This window comes from Carcharhinus amblyrhynchos, chromosome 16 (assembly GCF_965287045.1).
Source record: "Carcharhinus amblyrhynchos chromosome 16, sCarAmb.v2.hapA, whole genome shotgun sequence".
Classification (NCBI taxonomy): Eukaryota; Metazoa; Chordata; class Chondrichthyes; order Carcharhiniformes; family Carcharhinidae; genus Carcharhinus; species Carcharhinus amblyrhynchos.
This window is the reverse complement of record NC_137339.1, coordinates 45,127,661-45,155,566: the sequence shown is the minus strand read 5'-3', so window position 1 is coordinate 45,155,566 and position 27,906 is coordinate 45,127,661. Positions and strand designations below refer to the sequence as shown.

General features: G+C 39.5%; 1 protein-coding gene across 2 annotated transcripts in view; it reads left to right on the top strand.

Moving 5' to 3' along the window:
- Positions 1-27,906, top strand: part of LOC145353684 (ankyrin repeat domain-containing protein SOWAHC-like) — an 87,282-nt gene that overhangs the window by 27,248 nt on the left and 32,128 nt on the right. For both annotated transcript variants that reach the window (XM_080204457.1, XM_080204456.1), the window contains 2 exons: positions 7,088-7,234; positions 20,322-20,384. In XM_080204457.1, coding sequence (XP_080060583.1) covers positions 7,088-7,234; positions 20,322-20,384 — 210 coding nt within the window. The remainder of the gene's footprint in view (positions 1-7,087; positions 7,235-20,321; positions 20,385-27,906) is intronic.

The window sequence follows — 27,906 nt, the reverse complement described above, 5'->3', positions numbered from 1 at the left end:
AAGCAAATTATTGCGGATGCTGGAATCTGAAACAAAAACAGAAAATGCTGTAAAGTCACAGCAAGTCTGACAGCATCTATGCAGAGAGAATAGAGCTAAAGTTTTGAATCTGGATGACCCTTTTTTTCAAAGCCATCCAGACTCAAAACGTTAGCTTTGTTTTCTCTTTACAGGTGCCGTCAGACCTGCTGAGACTTGACAGCGTTTTCTGTTTTTGTGATGATAACAGTTATATTCAGAAAGTTGAGTGCTCAAGTTCCCAGTGAGCCAGGTGATGTGATTTGTCATTTTTAGTGATATTTCACATGCCAGTTTCCCAGATGTGTACTCCACAGCAGGGTTTATCATATTCTTGGTGGGAAAAAAACGAGAAGTTTTGTTCATTGGCTTGGGAGGCCAAGAAAATAGAGTCATAAAAAGTTCATTTGCTACTGAAACACTGGCATTTGTAGAAGCATTGGTTAAAGGGTTTATTTCTCCAATATATCGTTAGAAATTTTATAAATGGGACAATATGAAACAATGTTTGTTTTTAGAAGGCTGTGTTGATAACTGGTCTCTTTGGAACAATGTTCATTCAATAAAGATTGTAATTGAGTTAAGGTTAGACCTAGCAGGCATAAAATAAATGTTAGAGAAGGGAATCCTGTTTTTAAAAAATGGGTTGACACAAGTCACCAGCTATCGGACTGTTTCAGAAAAAGAAGTGCTTGCTCTAAGAAATTACTAAATATATTAGAAAAAGGGTATCTTGGCTATAATAAGGAAATGAAAAAAAAATCCACTGGTTTGTGTATATTTGGTAAAGACATTACGAGATTCATAAATGTGGAAATATCATTTATTTCTGTTTAGATTCAGTGTTCTTTAATCTTGTATTTTCTTTCAAAGCTTTCATGACAAGGAAAAGAGGGGAATCTGTCAATGTACAATTAACCACATTGTATGACAATTATCTTGTTAAGGAAATAGCTCATTAAACATACAAGATTGATTGCCCTATAAATAGAGGGAGCTGGCTATCATGTTTGCCTAACACATGAAAGGTCTCCAGTTTGAAACTGAGTAGAAACAACAAATCTTGCTCACTTAGTGTAAGGGAAGTTTGCAGAATTCAAGTCTGTTGTTGAATATTACTTGAACATTTGGGTGGAGAGCTTCTTGTAGGATTGAGAAAGCATCTCACGATAAACTGTCTTGAACCTAACGGACCTGTCTGGATTGATTGTTCCACCACACCACTTGTTATGAATAACAGGTTTGAAAGGAGAAAAAATGTCTCCTTGTCTCCATCTTAAACAGTGGACCTTATTCATAAACTGTGTACTCTACTACTCTCCATTACAATTGGAAACATCCTCCTTGTATCTACCCTCTAAAATCTGCTCAGGATCTAATATGTTTCAATAAGATCACTTCTCATTCTTTTAAACTTCAGCTTGTCCAATATTTCTTCATAGGATGAGCCCCTCATCTCAGGAGTGAGTCAAGTGACTTTCTCTGTGACCATATAGTTTTTACAATCCTTCTCTTGCATGTTTAAACATACACATATTAAATCCACATGTTCACTTAGACTATCTTGCATCTTTTTCACTTTATACTGATTGACATACTCAACTAGAACTCAGCTGACCTGGGCGTAACCAACCGTTAGCAAAGAGTGCTGATATCTGCAAGTGCAAAGCATGAAATTGAATTGATGAAAATCGGAATTTCAACCAATACTGCTCTGTAGTAAAAATATATTTGTGATATTTCAGAAAACCATTGAAGTTCCACGCATGGGATTTTCCATGCTCCCTTTGGCATGTTTTATGACAGCACAATTAGCCAGTGGAGGGATCTTATGATCCCATGGGTTTTCCTTTTTTTTTTAAACACCCCCTGTTGCCAGGGGACTCACAGGAGGGGGTTGCATTTGGTGAGACCAGAAGATCCTGGTAGTGGTAACAGCTGGAAAATTCCTGCCCATGTTGAAATATTTGTTCCGTATGAAGTGTTCATATTCACAAATGGAGGGCAGGGAGAGAGAGTGATCTGCAATTGTTACACTGCAATGCCTGAGTGTTCAGGTGATGTACAGCACAGTGTAAATTGGCTTAGCACACTGGAACACTTTATTTGGCTCTCTGGGCATGTTAATTTATATTAGAGTCCATGCTTTGTTTACGTTCAGTATTGTTTCCTTGCAAAATTCCATCCTTCATGTTTCAATGCAAATCCATCAATTTTCTTTAATATTACTCACGTCTGATCTGTAATAGATCCATGTTATACATTGAGATTCCTGACTAGATACCTACATAATTATTAACTGGATAGTTTAATTTTAAAATTTGTTTATTTGTGTTATAAGTAGACTTGCATTAACACTGCAATGAATTTGCTGTGAAAATTCCCAGTTGCCACGCTCCAGCACCTGTCCAGGTACACTGAGGGAAAAGTAGCATGGTCAATCCTCCTAACCAGCACATCTTTCAAACTGTGGAAGGAAACTGGACCACCCAGAAGAAACTCAGGTGGACACGAAGAATGTGCAGACTCCGCACAGTGACCCGAGCCAGGAATCAAACCTAGGTCCCAGCCACTGTGAAGCAGCAGTGCTAACCAGTGTTTGGCTTTTGAATAATTATGGTGTTGAAATCATAATGTGCAATGACTGGTATACAAACTCTTAACATATTCATAAGCAATTTGTTTATTTTTTAGAATCGGGGTGTTAACTTTTTTAAATTATAATTTCAAAGTCTAAGTGATGATACTCTGTTGCAGCACTTAAAAGGCTGCTATATTTGTTTTTATTGAAACTTCTTTTGTGGGTTTTTTGGAAGGAAAAACATTAAGAAAGCGGAAACGCAGGGTTTGTTTTAAACCGCGGGCCCAAGTATAGTGTAGCAGTGCAAAATGTGGTCAGTTCAAAGCCACTTGTCTTCCTCCACACTTGCTAATTTTCCCTGTTTATCAGGTTTATAACATTGGATAATAAATGTTAATTGTCATTGAGTACCACACATAATATGGTGCATAAGTGTTGCTTTTTAAAGGTTCTACTTTCTCAGAGTTAAAAACCAGTGAAGTTTTCTGAACAATATAAATAGATGTTTCTTTAAAAAGAAATTACACAAGATATTTGGAGAAATGAAATATGTTTGATCTAAATTAGTTCACCTATCCAAAAAATAACCTTGGCTTTTCTCCCACTCCTCGTTCCATTGGAGTATGAATTGCTTAAATGATTCCAGCTTAAATCTAAAAATCTCACATTCATTAATTATTCCTGTGTGAAGTTACATTTAAAATACAAATTTAGGAATAGAATTATTATTACTACTTACAATCTGTGGCACTTTGCTCTTGTGTTATGGACAGAAGGGCTTTAATTTAAGCAACTCTGATTTCTCCTCTTTCCCACTGGTTTGTAAATGGATTTTTTTGATTTCCTCCTTCAAGTGGTGGCATATTTCGCAACCACCCCCCCGCCCCCCACACACACACACACACTTTTGGTGATCCAGTGTTTATCAATAGCCCCACAGCAAAATTGAGAGGTTGTGAATCTTTGGAATTTCTACCCAGAGGGTGTGGATGCTCCATTGTTGACTGATTTTTGGACTCTCAGGGGATTGGGTGAAAAAGTGGAATTGAATTCCATGGTCAGCCGTAATACTGAATGGCTGAGCAGGCTTGAGGAGCGTGTTCCTACCAAATTTCTTATGTCTTGACCAAAGTTTATCCCTCCAATGATGTCACTGAGCCAAATTATCTGGCCATTTATCTTACTGCTGTTTCTGGAACCTTGCTGAGTGCAAATCGATTATTGTGTTTCCTGCATTAAAACAGTGGCTGCTACACTTCAGAAGTACTTAATTAGCAGTTAAGTATTTGAGATACTCTGAGACTTTGAAAGACCGTATTTCTTTCTTCATCCCTTGCTTTCTTTTCTTCCCCTGTTTATTTGTAATTCTGTAATTTCCAAACTGCTTTCCTTGATATCACTGCCCTTCAAAATCCAAAACAATGACTCTAAGACTCTAAAATAGAAAACCAGGACAACATTTGAAAAAATTGTTATAGTGAAAATATTATACATGTTGGATGCCCAAAATCCAACTCTCCAAAACTGGAAGTCAGACATTTTTGAAAATATTCCATTTAAGTTCTGACTTACCAGAACAATTTGGCTAGGTGCTCATTCTCGGTGGCGTGCCAGACTAATTATCTGCTTCGCCGCTTAATTTAGTGACATACCAACCTAGTTGCACACCCCAATACAGCAACTATTAACCCAGCCCAAACTACCCTACCTCTACCCACGCACTGTTAGTGCTGTTGTTGTACTCGTTGCAATCGTATTTTTAAAAAAAGTTAGCAGATACATCATGAATAACACTTCAAAAAAACATCATTCGTTGTCTTTAGAAAGTGTGAAGTATTGTAGCAAATAGACAGGGTGCACCCATGTGAAAGCTGAGTGAGGAGTTTGCGGTGGATATCTCCATTGCTTACAATTTAAAGAAACAAAGACTACATTTTTGTGCTGGTAGTGACTTTCAGAATGAAATAAATAAGTAAAAATACTATTCATAAGACAAAAGTGATGATTTAAAGAGGTTGATGATGGAATGGATGTGACAGAGGTGGAGCAAAAAGATGCCATTAACTGGCAGATGTTGATTAAGCAAACTAAGATTTTCTGCAATGACCTGAATATTTCAACTCCATGCAACTCTACTGGGTAACAAAATTCAAAAAGTGTTATGGAATAAAGCAATTAAAAGTGTGCACAGATAAAGCCTCAGCAGATCACTAGGCAGCTGAAAATTATTAGATGAGTTTGCAAAGCTGGAAATCTTTTCTCTTGAAACGTACAGTGCCAAGAAAACAAATTGGAACACCAAGGAAAACAGTTGACGAAAAGGCACCAACAGGTGTAAAAGATAGGAGTAGTGTTCATGTTTGTGCTAATGCGGCTGGGACCCACAAGTAAAAGCTGATGTATATCAGAAAAAGCCAGCCAAGCTGTTTCAAGGGAGTAAAAGTATTTCCAGTTTATTATAATGCTAGCAAGATAGCATGAATAACCAGGAAAACTTGCTTGGGCAACTTTGAGAAGCTCCTCATTCCTGAGGCTCATGTTCATTGTAAGTCAGTTGAGCTTGCTGAGAGGTTTTAAAAATTCTTTCTTGGGCTGTGGGCATCACTGGCAAGGCCGGTTGCCCATCCCTAATTGCCCTTGAAGTGAGTGGCTTGCTGGACTATTTCAGAGCGTAGTTAAGAGGCAACCACATTGCTGTATGTCTGGAGTCACATGTAGATCAAATAGGATGGCAGATTTCATTTCCTAAAATATATGAGTGAACCAGATGGGTTTTTAACGATAGTCAACGTGTATTCATGGTCATCATTAGACTTTTAATTCCAGATTTTTATCAAATACAAATTTTATCATCTGGCGTGGCGGGATCCCAGTTGCCAGCGCATTATCCAGAATCTCTGACAATACTGGACACCGCTTCCTCCAGTGCAAAATGTTGTTGTTGCTTGATTATTGCTCAGTGCATTCAAATGCTGAACATGGCATAAAAGGCAATATCTTTTGCATGTATCTATCCCCAAACTTAATATAATTGATGCAGCTAATGGGTCAAGAAACTCTGAGGCCCATGAAGTCTAAGTATAAAGACAGATATATGAGGCACATGCTTAGTGCTGTTGACCGAGGTTTGGTGATGGAAACATTTTTTAAAAACTTTTAGTGGAGGATGCCAACTGGGCTGCTGCACAAACATGGAATCAAGTGACTAAAGACACCATGACTAATACTGGATACATATGTAGCCAGCAATTGTACAGATGACAGTGCTAATTTCAAAGGATTTGGTGTGTCTAATGAAAAGGAAATTATTTTGGAACTGTTAGAGTATGTGAAAGGTTTGTCTCCTCAAGCTGCACAATCATTGAATAACCAAGGTATCGAAGAAGTTTTAAAACATACAGTGATACACACTTAGATGGTGAAATTTCAGAAATGGCTTTTAATTCCAGAGAGAGAAAAACGGATCAAGTAGTGAAAGTGTCTGTAAACAAATGTAATTTATAACTGTAATTTAATTAATATCCCACAACAACATAGCTTCATAATGGAGCAACAGATAATGCAGCTTTACAGGATTCAAGAAAAACTAATCATAATGAAGTCCAAGTTAATGAAACAAATGAAATTAGCTGATCTCTTTTAAGGAGGCACCCCAGCAGAGTGCTATTGACCTGACTCCAACTTCAAATGCCATTTCCACACTGGAAAACCTCTTGGTGACATATCATCAATCCCAGCTGAATCTTCTCCCTCAAGCTCACCCTTCGGTCAGTTATAAATAACCCAGTATCCATTTTTCTGCGTCTTAGTTTTGTAAGCGGATAACAGGAAGAATATTTGATCAGTACAAAAATAAGCTTATATATTTATTCACACATACATGATTATGTATTATTTTCCATACCATATTTTATTAATTGAACTCAGCCTAGGATAGATGACTGATCTGGAAAATCCAAAATTGAGCATGTTCTGTGTTGGATTTTAGACTTCCAACCTGTGTTCGCCAATATTCAAAATGTTTATTACTGATTAAAGCACCCGATACTGTATTTGCTGTTTTACCTGATATTCGTCTACAATAACAGATGTTTCATCATTCTCACCTTGTGTAGAATTAGGCCACATTCACGCACCAGATTCAGTTCTTGCTCTGTGCTGAGTTATCTGATCCGTGCCAAGGCAGTATTAAGGGTGCTGCTTAGTTGGTTTCAAATCATTGGAAGAAATGGTTAATTTGTAGCCTATTTCCAGCAGCTGTGTGTCACTATTGGGTTAGCCCAGTACTGGATTATTTCCACTGATAAAATAATCTAGTGGCTGGGATATTGTCTGAAGAATGGCTGTGGACAGTTATTAGAACTCTTGGTAATAGTTTACTTTCCAAGAGGTAGGAAAATAAAGTATTGTTTAAATTTCAACTGGGGAATTTACTTCAATATATTTGACTTGTACCAACAGCTCACCTTTTTATTGGTTAAATTGCAGGAAAGTCCCAGCATTTGCTGCAGTGAAGCATTCGAACAAAAGCAGAGCAAAGAGCTTGGCACTGCATCTGAAGGTGATGCAGCATATCCAGTGCAGATTGAGGTAAAGGTGGAACCCCAAGAGGAAGAATTTGATCCTGTGTTCAAGGTACTCATAAACGTGTATCTCCATAACCACTGGGGAAATTAGGAAAATTAAAAGCAAACTGTCAATACCAAGCTGATATTGAAACTTAAAACCAAATTTAAAATTCATGAAACTGTTGGTCATTGTCATTAGGCACAGAATGAGACCATTTAGCCCATTGGGCCCATGTTGTTTTTCTGTATAGGGTCTAGTCCATTCCCCCATTCTATCAGTTTAGTTCTGGAACTTTATTTCCTTCAAGTACTGATTCAATTTCTTCTTGAAATCATTCATTGCCTTTGCTTCCACAACCCCTAGGCAGAGTGTTTCCAGGTTATTACCACTTGCTAAGTAAAAAAGAAAGTTCTTCATAACTCCACCACCATGAACATCTTGCCCAAAACCTTAAACCTGTGTTCCCTGGTCCTTATACCATGGAAAAAGATACAGAAAAGCATACTGGAAAATTTGAGAATGAGGAAACTTAATAAATATTAGTAATAAAAATTTAATAGTAATGGAGAATTTATTGGCAACCGCTAATTGACTTTCTCAGCCTAAGAAGTAGGTGCAGAGACATTGGTTTCTATCTTCTAGAAATTTAACAATAATCCCTGTGGATTGGATGGTCACTGATGTAACTGTGCTGTTCGAGAAAGGAGGGAGAAATTAAACAGGAAAGTGCCGCAAACCAGAGACCCTGACATCAAGATAGTTTGAACGTAACATTAATAGGAGCAAGGGTAGACCAAACAGCGCTCACTACCCTGCCGTTCGATATGGTCATGACTAAATACTTGCTTCAACTCAAATTTCCTGCCTGTTCCCCATTTCCCTTGATCCTGAGACGTACAAAATTTGTCTATCTTAGATTTGATGGTTCATTCAGTATCTTCTGGGGTAGAGAATTCTGAAGAGACTCAACCCTTTGAGTGAAGAAATTGCTCCTAATCTCATTCCTAAATGATTAGTCATTTATCCTGAGACTGTACCCCTGTGTTCAGAGAGTTCAGCCAAGGGAAATGAGCTCTGTGTCTATCCTGTTAAGTTCCTTCAGAACTTTGTATATTTCAATGAGACCAGCACTTACTCTTCCAAACTCCAGAAAACATAGGCCCAACATACTCAGCCTCTCATCATTGGACAGCTCTCTCATCCCAAGAAGGAATCTAGTTGACCTTTGCTCTATTACCTGCAATTCAAATATATCCTTCCTTAAATATGGAGGCCAAACCTACACCTGGTACTCCAGACATGGTCTCACAAAGACCTGTAGAATTGTAGAAATGCTTCTTTATTCTTTGTCTCGAATCACTTGTAACAACAACCAACATCCTATTTGCCTTACTAATTGCTTGCTATATCTGCATGCTAATTTTGTGCCATCTTTGTACAAGTGTACTCGAAACCCTCTGAAAATCAACATTCCAAAGTTCCATGATTTAGGAAGAAAAATGTACTTTTCTATTCTTATGATCAAAGTGCGTGACCTCACATTTCATCAACTACCTTTGCTGTTCACTTGCTTGACTTGTCTGTATCTCTTTATTACCTCTCTGTATCAGCCTCACAACTTCATTTTTACCCAACATTGTATCAAGTGGGACGTCAGTTACCTCGGTTGGCTAGATTACTAGTTATGGTGCAGCATGCCGCCAACAATGCAGGTTCAATGTGGTAGTTCATGGAGGTCTATCTGTTGCCTAGCCCTATGCCTAATACGGAGTGATGCTCCTCGGCCAATGTGACCACTGACTCCCTCTAACGGAAGTAATTAGCTATAGTCCTTATGGACCAAGACTAATTACCATCGTCATCAAACTTGGATACATTACTCTTGGTCTCTTCGTCTAAGGCATTTCTGCAAATTGTAAATTTGAAACCCACCATTGATCCTTGCTACACTCCACTAGTTACAGCCTGCCAATTTGAAAATGCCCTATTTATCCCTACTTTGTTTCCTGTCTATTAACCAATCCTTTATCCATGTTAAATATTGCTCCTAACTTCAATGAGCCCTTATACTGTGTGTTAACATTTTATGTGACAGCTTAATGCTTAATGGGAAATCCATGTATGCTGTATCTACTTGTTCTTTTGCTACTTTCGAAAAAAATTTTGCTTTTGTAAAGTCATGTTGACTAAGTGTATTGTTAAGACTTTTTTAGATTCCAACCTTTCCCTCCTATTGATACCAGTGTTTCCCTCCTGTTGATGCCAGAAGAAGGTAGATGAGGGCAGTGCAGTTGATGTTGTCTACATGGACTTTAGCAAGGCCTTTGACAAGGTACTGCATGGTTGGTTGTTGCATGAAGTTAAATCTCACAGGATCCAGGGTGAGGTATCTAAATGGGTACAAAATTGGCTTAGTGATAGAAGCCAGAGGGTGGTTGTAGAGAATTGTTTTTCAAACTGGAGGTCTGTGACCAGCAGTGTGCCTCAAGGATCAGTGCTGAGTCCACTGTTATTTGTCATTTATATTAGTGATTTGAATGAGAATTTAGGAGACATGGTTAGTAAGTTTGCAGGTGATACTAAAATTGGTGGCATAGTGGACAGTGAAGAAAGTTATCTCCAATTGCAACAGCATCTTGATCAGTTAGGCCAGTGGGCTGACGAGTGGCAGGTAGAGTTTAATTTAGACAAATGCAAGGTGATGCATTTTGGTAAATTGAACCAGGGCAGGACTTACTCAGTTAATGGTAGGGCATTGGGGAGAGTTACAGTACAAAGAGATCTAGGGGTACATGTTCATAGCTCCTTGAAAGTGGAGTCACAGGTGGACAGAGTGGTAAGAAGGCATTCAGCGTGCTTGGTTTCATAAGAACATAAGAAATAGGAGCAGGAGTAGGCCATCTAGCCCTTCGAGCCTGCCCCGCCATTCAATAAGATCATGGCTGATCTGTTGTGGCTCAGTTCCACATTCCCGCCCTCTCCCCATAACCCTTAATCCCCTCTCTTATCAAAAACCCATCAACCCGCTTCTTAAAAATATTTAGCGAAGTAGCCTCCACCACTTCAACGGGCAGAGAATTCCAGAGATTCACCACCCTTTGAGTGAAGAAGTTCCTCCTCAAATCTGTTCTAAACCGCCCCCCCTTTATCTTGAGGCTATGCCCCCTAGTCCTACTATCCTTTCTGAGCGAGAAGAGTCTCTCCACCTCTATCCTATCCATCCCATTCATCATCTTATACGTCTCAATGAGATCTCCCCTCATTCTTCTAAACTCTAACGAGTACAAGCCCAGTTTATTCAGCCTCTCCTCATAGCTCAACTCCGGCATCAGCCTAGTAAACCTCCTCTGCACTCCCTCCAAGGCCAAAATATCCTTGCGTAAGTACGGCGCCCAAAACTGCACACAGTACTCCAGCTGCGGCCTCACCAATGCCCTATACAGCCGCAGCAAGACCTCCCTACTTTTATATTCAATCCCCCTCGCTATGAAGGCCAGCATCCCATTCGCCTTCCTGACCACCTGCTGCACCTGCAAGCTGGGTTTTTGCGACTCATGCACAAGGACCCCGAGGTCCCTCTGCACCGTCACCTGCTGCAGTTTTTCGCCACGTAAGTAATAATCCTTCCTACCATTATTCCTACCAAAGTGGACCACCTCGCACTTGCCAACATTAAATTCAATTTGCCATTTCCTGGCCCATTCGCCCAGCCTATCTAGATCCTTCTGTAGACTCTCCACACCCTTCGCACAATTTGCCGTTCCACCAATCTTGGTGTCATCAGCAAATTTCAACACCCTACACTCGGTTCCCTCCTCCAGATCATCTATATAAATGGTAAATAGCTGAGGCCCCAGCACCGACCCCTGGGGCACTCCACTAGTCACCATCCGCCAATCCGAATAGCACCCATTAACCCCCACTCTCTGCCTCCTATTTGTCAACCAATCCTCTATCCACGCTAACACCCTACCCCCAACTCCATGTCCCCTGACCTTCTGCAATAACCTCTTGTGAGGTACCTTGTCAAACGCCTTCTGAAAATCAAGAAAGACCACATCCACCGGCTCTCCTCTATCCACCGCCCTAGACACATCCTCATAGAACTCCAGTAAATTTGTCAGACATGACTTCCCTTTAACGAAACCGTGCTGCGTCTGCTCTATCAAACAATTCCTCTCAAGGTGCCTCGCTATTTCCTCCTTGATGATGGATTCTAACATTTTACCTACAACAGACGTTAAACTAACCAGCCTATAATTCCCTGCCTTTTGCCTGGCACCCTTCTTAAACAACGGCGTAACATTAGCCGTTTTCCAATCTTCCGGCACTTCCCCGGAATCCAGCGACGTCTGAAAAAGAACCACCAAGGCATCCACTATCACCTCCGCCATTTCTTTCAGAACCCTCGAATGCATTCCATCCGGTCCTGGCGACTTGTCCACAATCAGCCCCTCCAGTCTGTCGAGCACCCCCTCTCTAGTAACAGTAATGTCATTAAGACCCTCCAGTCCTACCACCTTTCCATCTCTAACACCCGGCAAATTATTCACGTCCTCCTCCGTGAAGACAGAAACAAAAAAGTTATTCAGGACCTCAGCCATATCCCCATCCCATACCACTAAGTCCCCCTTCTCATCCTCTAAGGGACCAACGTTCACCCTAGCCAGCCTCTTCCTTTTTATATATTTATAAAAACTCTTGCTATCCTTTTTTATATTAAGCGCTAGCCCAGCTTCATAGTTTCTCCTACCCTTCTTTATCAACTTCTTTGTCAGTCTTTGTTGACATTTAAACCTCTTCCAATCCTCTTCTCGCCCACTACTCTTAGCTACTCTAATGCCTCCGCTTTTAATTTAACACTTTCCTTCACCTCCTTCGTTATCCATCGGTCAGAACATTGAATAGAGGAGTTGTAATGTCTTGTTGAAGTTCTACAAGGCATTGGTATGGCCACACTTGGAATACTGTGTGCAATTATGGTCACCCTATTATAGAAAGGATATTATTAAACTAGAAAGAGTGCAGAAAAGATTTACTAGAATGCCATTGGGACTTGATGGATTGGATTATAAGGAGAGGCTGGATAGACTGGGACTTTTTTCTGGAGCATAGGCTGAGGGGTGATCTTGGAGGTCTATAAAATAATGAGAGGCACAGATCAGCTAGATAGTTATATCTTTTCCCAAAGGTACAAGAGTCTAAAACTAGAGGGCATAGGTTTAAGGTGAATGGGGAGAGATACAAAAGTGTCCAGAGGGGCAATTTTTTCACAGAGGGTGGTGAGTGTCTGTCGTAGTAGAGGCGGGTACAATTTTGTCTTTTTAAAAGGTTTAGATGGTTACATGGGTGCAATAGGTATAAAGGGATATGGGCCAAATGTGGGCAATTGGGATTAGCTTAGGGGTTTTAAAAATAAGGGCAGCATGGACAAGTTGGGCTGAAGGGTCTTTTTCTATGCTGTAAACCTCTATGACTCTATAACTGGCCTGTAAATCTCTTGTTATTTCTCTGTCTCTCCTTTTCTTGAATAATGGTGTTACATATGCTAACTTCCTATCTGGTAGAGCTATTCTACAATTTAAGGAATTTTGGAAAATTACAATCAGAACATACATGAATGTTGGCCATCAGATACTGGGGATTTGTCAGATTTTAGTCTCTTAAGTTTCTCCAACATTTTTTCTCTGCTAATTTTCATGACCTTTGGATTTCAGGCAACCACGAAAATGCTGCATTTAAGCTTTGTGAGAAAGATTGTACCTAATGGATTGAAAACAATCAATTCATTCTCAACGTTTGTATGACTACACATTTGCTGTCTAACATTCTTGCTTAGGGTGAGAGATGAGCAGTGAAAGAAAGGTGTTGCTGTTTTTCAGACAGCATTATGGACAAAGAAATGTTCTGTTGATTCTGTTTCTCTAATTTCCCCACTAATTTTGTTTCTGCAGCTGTTGCATGATAGAAAACAGGTGCCTTCTTATGAAGTTGCAAATAATGCCCACAATTGAAAAGATCTCAAAATACATTCAACTTGAAACATCCAACAAGCATGACTGTATAAAAATTTGGACTAAGTTTATGATATCTGTATTTTAGTATAAATGTTTTGGGAATATTCTCAGAAAATGGAAACCGTAGTTATTAAAAAATTATTGTAGATTTTTGAGAGACAAAAACAAGCATTTTGAATTAACTAATTGTATGGTAATGCTGTTTTTTTTTGGTCAGGATCAGTGCATCCAGATTTCAAATGCTGGAACATGGAAAAATACTTCAATTTAGAATAGAATCTGTAATAGTCAAACATTAAATGAAATTGTGTAAAATTGCAGTGAATTAGGAGGAATGATAATTGTTTCAGGATTTAGCATTTTGGCAGAGGTTTGTTTATGTAGCCCTGAATAATTTCAGATCTGACCGCCATTTCTATCAAAACCAACTTCTGCTTGACTGTAGGTCAGAATTATAACGCTGAAGCAAAGTAAATTCTAACTGATAAAACTGACATGGAAATTGCCATTTATTACAACATAGTTTCAAAGCTAATTGTTATCAGATTGTTTTACCTTTGTTACACTCTTGCAGCTACTACTGTATGGAACAGCTTAGCTATCTTCCCAGTCGGCAAGACTAATGGACCACCTAATTTTATTTATTAATGTTAATTGTTTGTTCTTCACTGTAGAAGTCTTGCAATCTCTACCATCTGGGCAGTCTTGAAATTGGCCTAGGCTTCAATGTTTGTGAAAAATGCTGCAGAAAGGAAAGCCCTGCATTTCCCCTTTGATTTGTAATTGTATTTATTGCTTAAACAGCTCCCAGGTTGTTAATGGTATATAATGTTATGCTTATGCACTATTGGAATGTAAAGGTGCAATTGCCAGTAACATTCTTCATCTCCTGCAGTAGCTATTCTGCAGCATGAACCCCTTGGTTTTCAAAGTATATGCTGCTTATGCAGCAATCTATCACTGCCAGTATCAGGAACAATACAGTATAGGACATGCTTTTAAAATTTGCCTTCAATGTGTAATGTCCCATAAACAGTTAAATTGCATATACAAATTATGTGTAATCTGATCTTATGCTGATTAGCACAATACCTTACATTATCATAAAAATGAAACTAGTGTTTTTTGGGGGGGGATACTTCAACTTTTCTTCCAGTTTCTCCTGAATGCAGTTGATGACCTACAGTTTTGTGAGCACCATTCAGTCAGTGGGTTCTTACCAAGTGACCATTCTTCGTGTATGAACCAAGACAATGAATCTGCAGGGATTATACATTTATGGAGAGCGTAACTGATGAACCTGATCTAGTCTTTCTTGACATCCCCACACACATTCTTTCCTGTTAAAGATGACTGGCTGATTTTTCTCATCTCAAGCTCAGTGCTGATCGTCCATTGAATTGCTCTCCAGACTTTAGGTCTGCTATAACAAAAGCAAAATGCTGCAGATGCTGGAAATCTGAAATTAACAACAGGAAATGCTGCAAAACCTCAGCAGCTCTGTCAACATCTGTGAAGCGAGAAACTGAGTTAGCATTACTGATCCATATAACTTCTTCAAGGCTTCTAGCTTGGTCTGCTAACAAACCAGGGCTTTCAAATGATTATTGACGACTTTGAGGAAAATGATATTAATCTTCTGACCTCTGTCATAGGACTGTACTTTAAATATCCTCAACAGATGCTGCATGATGAACTGCAGTGTTTTGATTCCCTATGTCACCACAGCGTGTGTGCTGTGACTTTTTGCACCCTCTTATATGTTGTGCTATTACGCAGATGAGGGTTTTTAACCATCTCATTTGAATGCATGTTACAGAAAAAGTACTTTACAAAGAAATGAGAACATTACATTTTTGTAATGTTTTGAGTAAAACCTGAGATTTTCAAGGCCATTGCATGGTTGATGGATTCAGATGTCACAAGCTGTAAGAGTGAATTCTGCTTTTAACCAAAAAGCAGAAAACTGCAAATTCTGAAAATTTGAAACATAAAACTGCCTTTTAACTAATAGAGGTAGATGAGGGTTCAGGTGAAGGGAGATTTAGAATTCCAAAGATAAAAGCTGAGGCAGCAGAAAAGTATATCAATGTGGTTGAGGACAAGCTGAATGGGATAGGAAAAGACAAAGTTTAACGGTAATAGTGTATCAGAATATCAAATTAAAAGATCTACTGCGAAATAATGCAACATAATCCAACTGCAAAGCAGAATCTTAAACTTAAAGCCAATTGCATAGGTATATGGGGAGAACTGGTTTGGGTTTATTAGGTAAATGGCCTAAAAAGTATGGCCGCATATAAACAGTGGGAAATATTTAAAGAACCAATTCAAAATATTCAACACAAGAATAGATTCAATTGAAATACAAAAGCTCAGCAAGACCAATTGTGGCTTCCTAAATAAGTAAAGATTGTACTGGATTTAAAGAAAAGACTTACAATGTTGCAAATAACCATAGTAAATCTGAAGAATGGGAATATTTTGAAATCCAAGAAATTGATAAAATGGTAAAATGAGGGTAAAGGAGCTGGGAATATAAAATTGGATTATAAAAGCTTTTGGAACTAAAGAGTAGCTGAAGTAAACATTAGTGCCTTAGAAGAATGAAAGGTAAGCTTATGGAAACATTAAAGATTATTAATGTGCTTGATGGAGCAGATACTGAGATTTTTTCTCTCCTCACTGGGGAATCCAAAACAAGGGGTCACAGTTTCAGGATAAGGGGCTGATCATTTAGGACCAAGATGAGAAGTTTCATCACTCAAAGGATTTTGAATCTTTGGAATCCTCTATCCCAGACTGAATGTGCCATTATATTTAAGGACACAATAGGCAGATTATTGATCTCTGAGAATTGAGGGATATGGGGAATAGGCTGGAAAGTGGATTTGAAGCCCAAGACCAGTCATGATCAAATTGAGTGGTGGCGCAGATTTGCCACAGTGCCAGAGACCCGGGTTTGATTCTGTGTGGAGTTTGCACAATCTCCCCATATCTGCGTGGGTTTCCTCCGAGTGCTCCGGTTTCCTCCCACAGTGCTCGTTAGCTATATTGGCCATGCTAAATGCTCCCGCAGTGTACCTAAATAGGTGCCAGAATGTGGTGACTAGGGCATTTTCACAATAACTTTATTGCAGCGTTAATGTGAGCCCACTTGTGACACTCAAATAAATAAACTTAACGGTATCCTCCTGCTCCTATTGTGTTCGTATGTTTTTAATCAGAAAATATTGGAGACAATTAGCAGGTCAGTCAGCAACTATGGAGGAAACAGACAAGCCAGAAGAACTTTGTAGTAATTAAAAGCAAAATACTAAGGACGCAAATCTAAAATGACGAAGAGAAAATGCTAGAAATACTCTGGATACTGAATGACATAATCTAACATGTTAATTCTCTTTCTCCAAGTGCTGCTAAACCAACTGAGCTTTTTTCCAGGGATTTATGCTTTTATTGAAATGACCAAGTCTGGAGCTATAAAAACTCTCAATATTTTTATCACTACGTTTGAAAATATCATTTAGGTGTCCCTATCTTATGCCCCATAATGGTAATTGAACTGCCGCAGTAGTTGCATTTGTCCATGGAAGATGTATTCCAAAGATTAATAGCGGAAATCTGTCACAAACAACCACGGAGCCTCCCGTAGCCTCTTAGTGCGTACTAAGTTTCCCAGTGGACACATTAACTACTGATTATTACTGCATGTGTACTTTGGCTATGAAGGTAACAAATGAATCTAGCACTTGTAATTATTATAAGGTGCTATTTTAGTGGAGTTTATGTACTATACTGTAAATACCTTAAAGAGATTACTTTCATTTGTCAAGTTAAAAATAAAATCACAAAGTGAAGAAATTTATTTTTCATTTATATTTAAAAATATTATTCAAGTAATGGGTAGTGACAGCTGAAATACCTATTTTCCTTTCACTTCTGAAAACGAATTATATAACTCTTGTATAATGGTTGATCTGAACTACATATGGCGAACACCTAAGTCTATATGAAGAATGTGCCAACTAATCTGATCATTGTCATGTGTACATTTCCTCTCTGAAAATGATTAATGCAACAAAATTAGAAACATCTACCACAACGACTTGTATCTATATAGCACCATGAATGTAGAAGCTTAGTACAAGTAAATAATAGGATTGGGTAAATTCTCACTTGGGATTGGGTAAAGCCTCATTTGATCTGTTTTACTTTTTCCTGTACTGTAGATTTTCACTGAAGTGATAGTTCCTGATATTTTTCCAGTTTTATTTTACACACAATGATAAATGCTGATTCATGAACAAATTTAACCAATTTAAGAAAATTTTGCAAGTTCATAGTATTTTGTAACACTAACACTTCTTCCATTGCAGTTTTAACTGCAAAAATATTGATTGCATCAAAGAATTTTCCAATAAAATAAAGTTGAATCTGAAATTATTGTTCATAACCATACTGCTTCCAGGCTTGATAATGTGAAAAGCACATTACTGGAATAATATTTGAACCATATCAGTCGTAACAAACAAATTATTTTGACCTTCACAAAGAAAACACTAAGTTCCCTTTATTTCATTGGTAAGTCAGTGATTTTAATTTCCATAATGGACATGAAAGTTGTTTTCAAAAAAGGTACACATTTCAAATACCAGTTTACCTTACAATATTTTAAATTCTCTTTCTTTTGAGCGGTTAGCAAAAAGTGTGTCCTCACTGTTGAACAGCTGGCAGGCACTTGAGCATATTGGAAGATTGCAGGCACCTATGGAACCAGGAGGAATGAGAGTGTCAAAACTTAATTGATTTAATTTTTTGTGTTCTAATTTCTGACAAATACTGTTAAATGTCTATTCTCAAAATTTCATGTACTTTCGTCCATGGCCTTTTTGTAAACATGCAATAGTTATTTTCATTAACAAATGAAAAATAAAGTTAGCATTAACCTTCTTTACAAAAACTAGAACAGGCATTGATATTTGTTGTTTACAAATGGGAACCATTTTGTAGCTGTTACCATTTTGTGATTTAATTTCCATAAATTATTATCCTGAATGTTATCCTGTTGATCCTGCATAATTGTCATCAATGTTTTAAGCCTTTAACTAAATGCTTTATTTCAAAGTAGGAGTGGAACTTCATGGTTCCTTCCAATATGATTTAAATCTATAAACAAAATGCAGTATCATAAAAGTAACATTTTTGGTTTGTTTTAGATTTGAATGACCATATGGGTTGCCATTATTTTTGATATTTTTATTAAACTAAGTTTAATATTGTTGCTTCATTGTTTTTATATGAACAATTGTACATCGATTCACTTTGAACAGTGATAAATACTACACTTGATATGAACTTTGAGAATAAATCAAAGTGGAATTTTTTGCTATGGTGCCAAGCCAGTTAAAAAGGCAAAAGAAAAGTATCGTACAAAAAGTTGAGAAGTAGCTTACATCCATTTTTTATGCTCATTTATCGCTTTAGGTTAATTAAAGTTTTGTTTTGCTAGCATTGAACCACAACTCCATTTAAGCCGACATTTCAGTTCAGAGTACAGTCTTCCTTTGCACTCAGTTTATATCAGCCCTGGGTTATAATTAAATGGTTGAGCTTGTGCAAGAAGAACCAAACTTATGTCTGTTCTTGAAGCTGACAAAATCTCCTGCACTATGCCAGCATGTTAATAGTAGATTTGCCAGCAGAGTTAACACTGGTCAGTTGGAGTGAATGGTATCAACAGATTGTCATAGAAACATATCACATTAGCAACTTTCTACTGAAGGAGTCCAACATACCTGGCAAAACTTCTGGTTTTGAGCTGGATAACTGTGTGCTAGTAGCATTAGGAGCATGAGTAGGCCATATGGGCTGTCAAACCTGCCCTTCTTTACGATCATGACTGACCTTTTACTTCAACCCTGCTTCCTTGCCCACTCCCCAAATCCAGTGGTTCCCTGAGAGACCAAAAACATGCTGTAAATATATTCAACAATGCAGCATTCGCAACCCTCTGGAGTAGAGAATTCCAAAGATTCATAAGCATTGAGAAGAAATTTCTCCTCATCTCAATCATAAATAATGGGTACTTTATTGTGAGACTGCTACCGTGGTCTGGATTCACCACCTATACTCCAGAGTCTGGGTCCATTTTCACAGACTATCATAAGATTAGCTTCTCAATCCAGGAACCAGTCTAGTCTACTTTTGCTATACTACCTCCAAGGCAAGTATGTGCTTAAATATGGAGCGCAAAACTGTGCAGAATACTCGTGTGGTCACTCCCAAAGCAGAAAGACTCCCTTGTTCTTGTACTCCATTCTTTCACAATAACGACCAGTATGACATTTGTCTTCCTAATTGTTGAAAAGCATACTAACTTTCTTCCTTGGACAAGTACATCCAAGTCCCTCTGATTAGTAATTAATCATAGTTCACAAAGGACCACAGGTAACTCTGCTCATCAGTGAGATAAAATTGGTTATTTAAAAATGAGGAGCACCGCTCAAGAAGCGTGAGGCAAGGAGGCAAGTCTCCATGAAAATGAGCCGTTCCAAGAATTGAACCAATGCCTTTGGCATCAGTCTGCATTGCACTTTCATCTAGCCAACTGACCCTCCCCTTTTCCATCCTGCCTAAACCCTTCTAAGCATCAACATCTCTATTTTTCCTGCCTTAAACATCAATGTCTCCATTCCTTTTAAAAAAAAGAAAAGTTATGTTGTAAAATGAATAATATACACTTATGGGCGGCACGGTCGCGCAGTGGTCAGCATTGCTGCATCACAGCTCCAGGGACCTGGGTTCGATTCCTGGCTTGGGTCACTGTCTGTGTGGAGTTTGCACATTCTCCTTGTGTCTGCATGGGTTTCCTCCAGGTGCTCCAGTTTCCTCCCACAGTCCAAAGATGTGCGGGTTAGGTTGATTGGTCACGCTAAAAAAAGTTGCCCCTTAGAGTCCTGAGACTCTAGAGGAATTAGCAGGTAAATATGTGGTGATATGGGGGTAGGACCTGGGTGGGATCGTGGTCGGTGCAGACTCGATGGGCCAAGTGGCCTCTTTCTGCACTGTAGGGTTTCTGTGATTCTTAATGTATTGCCAGTGAGGACTAACACATTGATGTTTTATATTTCTTAAAGGATGACTCTGAGCAAAATGGATTTGAAGATGGGAGTGGAAGTATGGGGTCACCATCTGTTGCTGTGAGTTTTGACGGATTTATAATGAGAATTTTTATCAATTCTGTTTAATTGTACATTTTCAGAGTTTGTCACAGCCTCCTTGTTTTCCGATCCAAATCCTCAAATTTGTAAAATGTTATTTTGATGGAGTTGTGCAGTAAAGCTGTTCCAAATTAAATTGAAAGAAGTAAGGGTTGCCCATTTCGTGGAACTGAATATATTGTTTATAAAAAATACATTTCCGTTAAGCAAAGAAGTTTTATGTAAAGCTTGCATAAGCAGTTTTCCACTGTCTGCTTGTAAAACAGTGGAAGTTCTGAAATACAGAAGAATCCATTTGCTTTTGTTGCTATGTTTCTAGAACATTTGGATGATGAATTCGAAACTTCAGATCACAGCACAGCACTCAAGCAATAAATGTTGCTGTCTGGCCACAAATAAATGAGGAATTGCTCACTTGTCACCGCTGAGATTTTTAACAGATGAAAAGAACTAATCGAGTTGTTGCTTAAATTATGAAATGTAAATGGAAGAATTACTCCCAGGTTTCTTCGTGAATAAATGCACCTCTGTGCTTTCCATGCTGCTATTGTAGAGCTGAATCAATCAGCATTTCCACCACATTGCTGCCCAGTTCTCTCTCTATTTTTGATAAAATAAAGAGAAAATAGTAGGGCAGATTTTGCTGCAGCAGGGCATTGAACAACATCTATTGGAATTTGTCCATAGAAATTAGTAGCATCACCATAAGAGAAACACGGTTCTGGGTAAACACTGACAAATAAAAAGATTATCTCCTTGATAAGTGAGATTTAAAAATTGAGCAATAAACAGCAGAGGGACTCGGAAGGAAGTTGAATTATAGGAGGTGAATTTAATATCAAATTGATGAAGTAAAGGAATAAAATGAAATGAAGATTTTATTGAGACAGGAAAAATAACAAAGGAAAATTGACATACTTCTTAAAATTTGACATCCTTAAACATTAGCACCATCCTTAAAAAAAAATCAACTTGAAGGAAGGAGGCTTAACACACAAAATGGCTCATTTTTAGTACCAGAGAGGTTGAATGGCAGAGTCATTAACACTTGTAATGCTGCTAAAAGGGGCTTAATACATGTAATTATTTGTACCTGTGACAGGTTTATTTCCTATCACAAAAATATAGCAACATCGCGACATTCACTACTTGTCAGTAGTGAGGCAAATAACGTGATGCTGTTTTGCCAACTTAATGACAGATCGGTGCACCTCAGACACCATCTTTTGGATGCAATTTACCATTCACCTGTTCCTTCGTCTGGAGTTCTTGTTATATTTACTCATAAATAACAGTGAATGCGATTAGCCTCACCATTATTTTGACAGCAAATTCTGGTCCAATCTGTAACGCCAAGTGTAGTTGCTAATGTAATCAAGTCATTGTGCTCACTTCTGTTTTGTTAACCTGCAGATTGGCAGGATCATTCCAGTTATTGATATTCTTTTATTTAAGTTGAACAACGCTGTCTTAGCAAACAAGTTTACAATGATCATTGTGTTTCCAAAGTTAGAGTCTATTATGCAGAATTTTGGCTTTCTCAGCTAAGTCATAATTCAGTATTTATTTTCTACCAATACTCTGGGACCAGAGTGCTGGCGAATCGAGTAAAGAGGACTGTAGACAGGGCTTTAAACTAATTGGGGGGGGGGGAGGGTGCGAGGGTAGGTGATGGTACGAGGTCTAAAGTTAAGGAGAGTGTACATGTAAGGGAAGAGGCCGAGGATGTCCCAATAATAGAGGGAGTAGGGGGCGTGAGTATAGTTGGTGGCGTTGCGGCAAATAGGGTCCAGGTGAAGGCTGGGATGAAAGCACTTTATCCGAATGCATGAAGCGTTCAGAATAAAGTGGATGAGCTGGTGGCGCAGATCGACACAAATGGATACGATCTGGTGGCCATTACAGAGACGTGGCTGCAGGGTGACAGGGACTGGGAGCTGAATGTACAGGGCTATCAAGTGTTTAGGAAGGATAGGCAGGAGGGAAAAGGGGGGGGGGGGGGCGCGTAGCTCTGCTGATTAAGGATAGCATCACGGTGATAGCAAGGGATGATATTGGAACCAAGGAGCAGAGGGTGGAATCGTTGTGGGTGGAGATTAGGAACAGCAAAGGGAGGAAGACGCTGGTGGGTGTCGTCTATAAGCCTCCGAATAATGATCTGGAGGTGGGGCGGGCTGTTAGCGCGCAAATAAGTGCGGCGTGCAGGAATGGGACGGCCGTAGTTATGGGGGATTTCAATCTGCATATTGATTGTTCGACCCATGTTGGACGTGGGGGGCTCGAGGAAGAGTTCCTGGAATGCTGCCGGGATAGTTTCCTCGAACAGTGTGTGTTGGAGCCGACGAGGGAGTGAGCTATCTTGGATCTGGTGCTATGTAATGAGGCGGGTAGAATTAGGGACCTTGTGGTGAAGGATCCTCTTGGGGAGAGTGATCATTGTATGGTGGAGTTTCTGGTGCAGATGGAGGAGGAGAAAGTGGGTTCCCGGACACGCGTCCTTTGTTTGAATAGAGGGGAGTACGGTAGGATGAGAGAAGAATTGGCGAATGTGGACTGGGGGAGCGTGTTGGAGGGAGGGTCTGTTGAGGAGCAGTGGAGGATCTTTAAGGAGATCTTTCTTGGTGCTCAGCGGAAATTTATTCCGATGGTCAAAAAGGATAGTAGGAGGAGAGGTAATAAGCCGTGGATAACGAAGGAGGTGAAGGAAAGTGTTAAACTAAAAGCGGAGGAATTTAGAGTAGCTAAGAGTAGTGGGCGAGAAGAGGATTGGGAGAGGTTTAAATGTCAACAAAGATTGACAAAGAAGTTGATAAAGAAGGGCAGGAGAAACTATGAAGCTGGGCTAGCGCTTAATATAAAAAAGGATAGCAAGAGTTTTTATAAATATATAAAAAGGAAGAGGCTGGCTAGGGTGAATGTTGGTCCTTTAGAGGATGAGAAAGGGGACCTAGTGGTAGGGGATGGGGATATGGCTAAGGTATTGAATAACTTTTTTGTTTCTGTCTTCACGAAGGAGGACGTGAATAATTTGCCGGGTGTTAGCGATGGAAAGGTGGTAGGACTGGAGGGTCTTAATGACATTACTGTTACTAGAGAGGGGGTGCTCGACAGACTGGAGGGGCTGATTGTGGACAAGTCCCCAGGACCAGATGGAATGCATCCGAGGGTTCTGAAAGAAATGGCGGAGGTGATAGTGGATGCCTTGGTGGTTATTTTCCAAACGTCGCTGGATTCCAGGGAAGTGCCGGATGATTGGAAAACGGCTAGTGTTACGCCGTTGTTTAAGAAGGGTGCCAGGCAAAAGGCAGGGAATTATAGGCCGGTTAGTTTAACGTCTGTGGTAGGTAAAATGTTAGAATCTGTCATTAAGGAGGAAATTGCGAGGCATCTTGAAGGGAATTGCTTGATAGAGCAGACGCAGCACGGTTTCATTAAAGGGAAGTCGTGTCTGACAAATTTACTAGAGTTCTATGAGGATGTGTCTAGGGCGGTGGATAGAGGAGAGCCGGTGGATGTGGTCTTTCTAGATTTTCAGAAGGCGTTTGACAAAGTGCCTCACAAGAGGTTATTGCAGAAGGTCGAGGGACATGGAGTTGGGGGTAGGGTGTTAGCGTGGATAGAGGATTGGTTGTCAAATAGGAGGCAGAGAGTGGGGGTCAACGGGTGCTATTCGGATTGGCGGATGGTGACTAGTGGAGTGCCCCAGGGGTCGGTGCTGGGGCCTCAGCTTTTTACCATTTATATAGATGATCTGGAGGAGGGAACCGAGTGTAGAGTGTCGAAATTTGCTGATGACACCAAGATTGGGGGAACGGCAAATTGTGCGGAGGGTGTGGAGAGTCTGCAGAAGGATCTAGATAGGCTGGGCGAATGGGCCAGGAACTGGCAAATGGAATTTGATGTTGGCAAGTGTGAGGTGGTCCACTTTGGTAGGAAGAATGGTAGGAAGGACTATTACTTACGGGGCGAAAAACTGCAGCAGGCGACGGTGCAGAGGGACCTCGGGATCCTTGTGCATGAGTCGCAAATATCCAGCTTGCAGGTGCAGCAGGTGGTCAGGAAGGCGAATGGGATGCTGGCCTTCATAGTGAGGGGGATTGAATATAAAAGTAGGGAGGTCTTGCTGCAGCTGTATAGGGCATTGGTGAGGCCGCAGCTGGAGTACTGTGTGCAGTTTTGGGCGCCGCACCTGCGCAAAGATATTTTGGCCTTGGAGGGAGTGCAGAGGAGGTTTACTAGGCTGATACCGGAGTTAAGGGGGTTGAGCTATGAGGAGAGGCTGAATAAACTGGGCTTGTACTCGTTAGAGTTTAGAAGAATGAGGGGAGATCTCATTGAGACGTATAAGATGATGAATGGGATGGATAGGATAGAGGTGGAAAGACTGTTCCCGCTCAAAAAAGACAGTAGGACTAGGGGGCACAGCCTCAAGATAAAAGGGGGGAGGTTTAGAACGGAGTTGAGGAGGAACTTCTTCACTCAAAGGGTGGTGAATCTCTGGAATTCTCTGCCCGTTGAAGTGGTGGAGGCTGCCTCGCTAAATATTTTTAAGACGCGGGTTGATGGGTTTTTGATAGGAGAGGGGATTAAGGGTTATGGGGAGAGGGCGGGAAAGTGGAACTGAGCCACGACAGATCAGCCATGATCTTATTGAATGGCGGGGCAGGCTCGAAGGGCTGGATGGCCTACTCCTGCTCCTATTTCTTATGTTCTTAAGAGGCAGAAGTAATATTCAGCATTTAATTCATTACAGCAAGGATTTGACATTGTTTGTAGAGCAATTACTTCATTGAGAACTGTTTTCAGTAATGTAAATCCTGAATTTTCAAGCTATATTTGTTCCAAATATTACATAATGTTGGTACTTTTGCTGCACCCCATCTATTAACCACTTGAAACAAGGGAATCTTGTTCAATTATGGGCCTTGTTGTATATTCCTTTTGAGACATTTTTGCTTGGCAACAGTTGCATAGAAATTACAGAAAGAAACAGACCATTCAATCCAACAGGTCAGCTTCATACAAGCCTTCTCAGCTTATCCCTTTCTTCCTTTCTCCTCATGCGTTTATCTAGCCTTCCTTCAAATGTACTGTGTTATTAATCTTAGCAACTCCATGTAGTAATGACCTCCACATTCTAACCACTCTCTAGGTAAGGAGGTTTCTCCTGAATTCCTTATTGAATTTATTATTTTTTTCTCTTTCATGTCTGTCTTTTCTGATTCTCCCAGTGTCCTGTTGATTTTCTTCTCTAGTTCTTTCCCCGGTCCACCTTTCCCTCTGAAATAGTTTTTAGCTTCTAACTTAACTCAAAAATGTACAAACACAGGGACAGGAGAAGCTATTCAGCAGCTTGAGTTTATTCTGCCATTCAGTTGGATCGTTGCTGATTGATACCTTAAATTTATCCATATGCCTTGACTCCGTAATCGTTAATATCTTTACAATTAGCCTCTAATTTTACTCAGCTTAGGCTCTCCTAAAGGCACTGGCCAATTTGATTGCACCTCTAATTGAGCAGCAGAATACACCAGAAATTACATGAAATAATTGTCCTGTTTTCAGGATTTCTAGCTCAAACTAAATTTTTAAGTTTTGTACTGAAAGAGTAACGGCTTTACAAGGTGATCGGAAAAGACCAAGTTGATTGGTAACTCGATTGATGTGTAGAAGCAGAATGGAGTTATTTTTGTAAGTCTGTCTTTGTGGCTTTAAAAAAAACTCAAGTTGTAATTATACTTGTTCTTCATTTCTCCCCCTACTCCTCAAACCTCCCTCACTTTGAGATAAAAGGAAGACAGTTTTTAGCTGTTTGCTGCCTGTTTCTTAGCTGGAAAGGCAGGCAGCTAGCAGACTAAAGTTTGATAGTGAAGAGTCTCCTCAGCTGTCCCAGTGACATCCAAAGCATCTCTGGTGCAATTCTCAGGCAATTTGTTTGTAGTGAGACTGCTAAGTATGCAAACCAGATGCTGATGCTTGTTGTAGGACCTTGTTTGCAATTTTCACTTATAAGCAGGTTTGCCAATTGCTGAATCAACTGCTAAGGGGAATGTTGGTGGCTATTCAGGATACTGCCCAAAAATAGCTTTGGGAGGGGTTGAGAAGAGCAGGAGTGCTCCTCCTGCTGGCAACAGCTTGGTTTTCTTTAGTATCATTTTTTTCCTCAACTGACTTCTCACATACAAATTGTATTGGGGCACCTTTTGGTGCCTGGGCTTGCGATCAACATATGGGCAAACCTGAAAGTTGTTCCTAACTTTGTGTCAGCTTCAGGCCGTCTGCTATGCCAGTATTGCAACATTTATAGGTGGATCTAAAATTGCTCCCAAGGTATTTTTTACTTTGGTCGGGATGTATTATTAAGTTATTCTTCCCTCGCTCAAAACTAAAATGCAGTTATCTTGTTCAATGAATCATTCAATGAGCTGTATTGAATAATAGACAATTTAGTTGCACCCGTACAACCATATGCAACTTAATTGAGATGAAGGTTTGATGCAGTCCAGAATTTCGTACCTGTTTTCCTCAAATAAGAATCTCAATAGATTGGCAAAACATTGAAAAATATCAGTGTTGCACAGATCCACTTATTAGCCCTAATGGAAATAACCTACTTGCATCAAATTATGTAAACACCTTCATCTTCAATCCATAATCTACTGGGGATAGAACAAGAGTGGAATTAATCAGCACATGTCCCTTCTTTGTTATATAATTCTATGAATCTATAACCTCATCTCCTTTGTCCTAATAAGTGACATACATAGCTGTATATTCCATTGTTCAATTTGTTATTTTCACCACTTGTTAACCACAAAAGTTCCCTTTCTCTTTTCCAATGTGTTGCGTTGATATTTAATATGTAATTCAAATCCATGTTTCTACCAAACCTCAGGGCATCAGACAAATTTTGCTGAACCTACATACTTCTCATTGCACATTAATTAGTCTAACGTTTCAGACTGTCATCATGGACCACTTCACTACATCTGGTGACGTCAACAATCTTGGACCTCTTGAATAATGTTCCATCCTCAACGTCATTGGGAAAGATATTAGTTTACTCCCTCATCTAATAGTTTTTTAAAAATCCCCTGAAACTATCAGTTAACTATTCAGTGTGTTATCAGTTTTCTCTGCCCCTCATTCCACCTGAACAAGTGATAAGTGGCTTGTGCCAGTCATAGAAAAGGGGAGGAAACAGGCTCACGGTAATTTTCCTTCTGTGGTTTGCTTTTCTGTTTTCCCTGTTATATTTTCAGAAATTATCTGGTATCTCCTTCAACATAGCTAGGTGTAGGAATTTGCTACACATGAAACTTTGAGCTCCAACTTGTTTTCTCCATGTATTATCTCAAAAGTTATGACCTGTGTATGAATATGTACATTTTGCTTTGAGTTAATGTGATCCATGCCTCTTGATCTTCACACTTATTGATTTATAATTGTGACCTCATTTATTCATAATGTAAGCTCACAGAGGTTTTCAGTGTGCAGTATT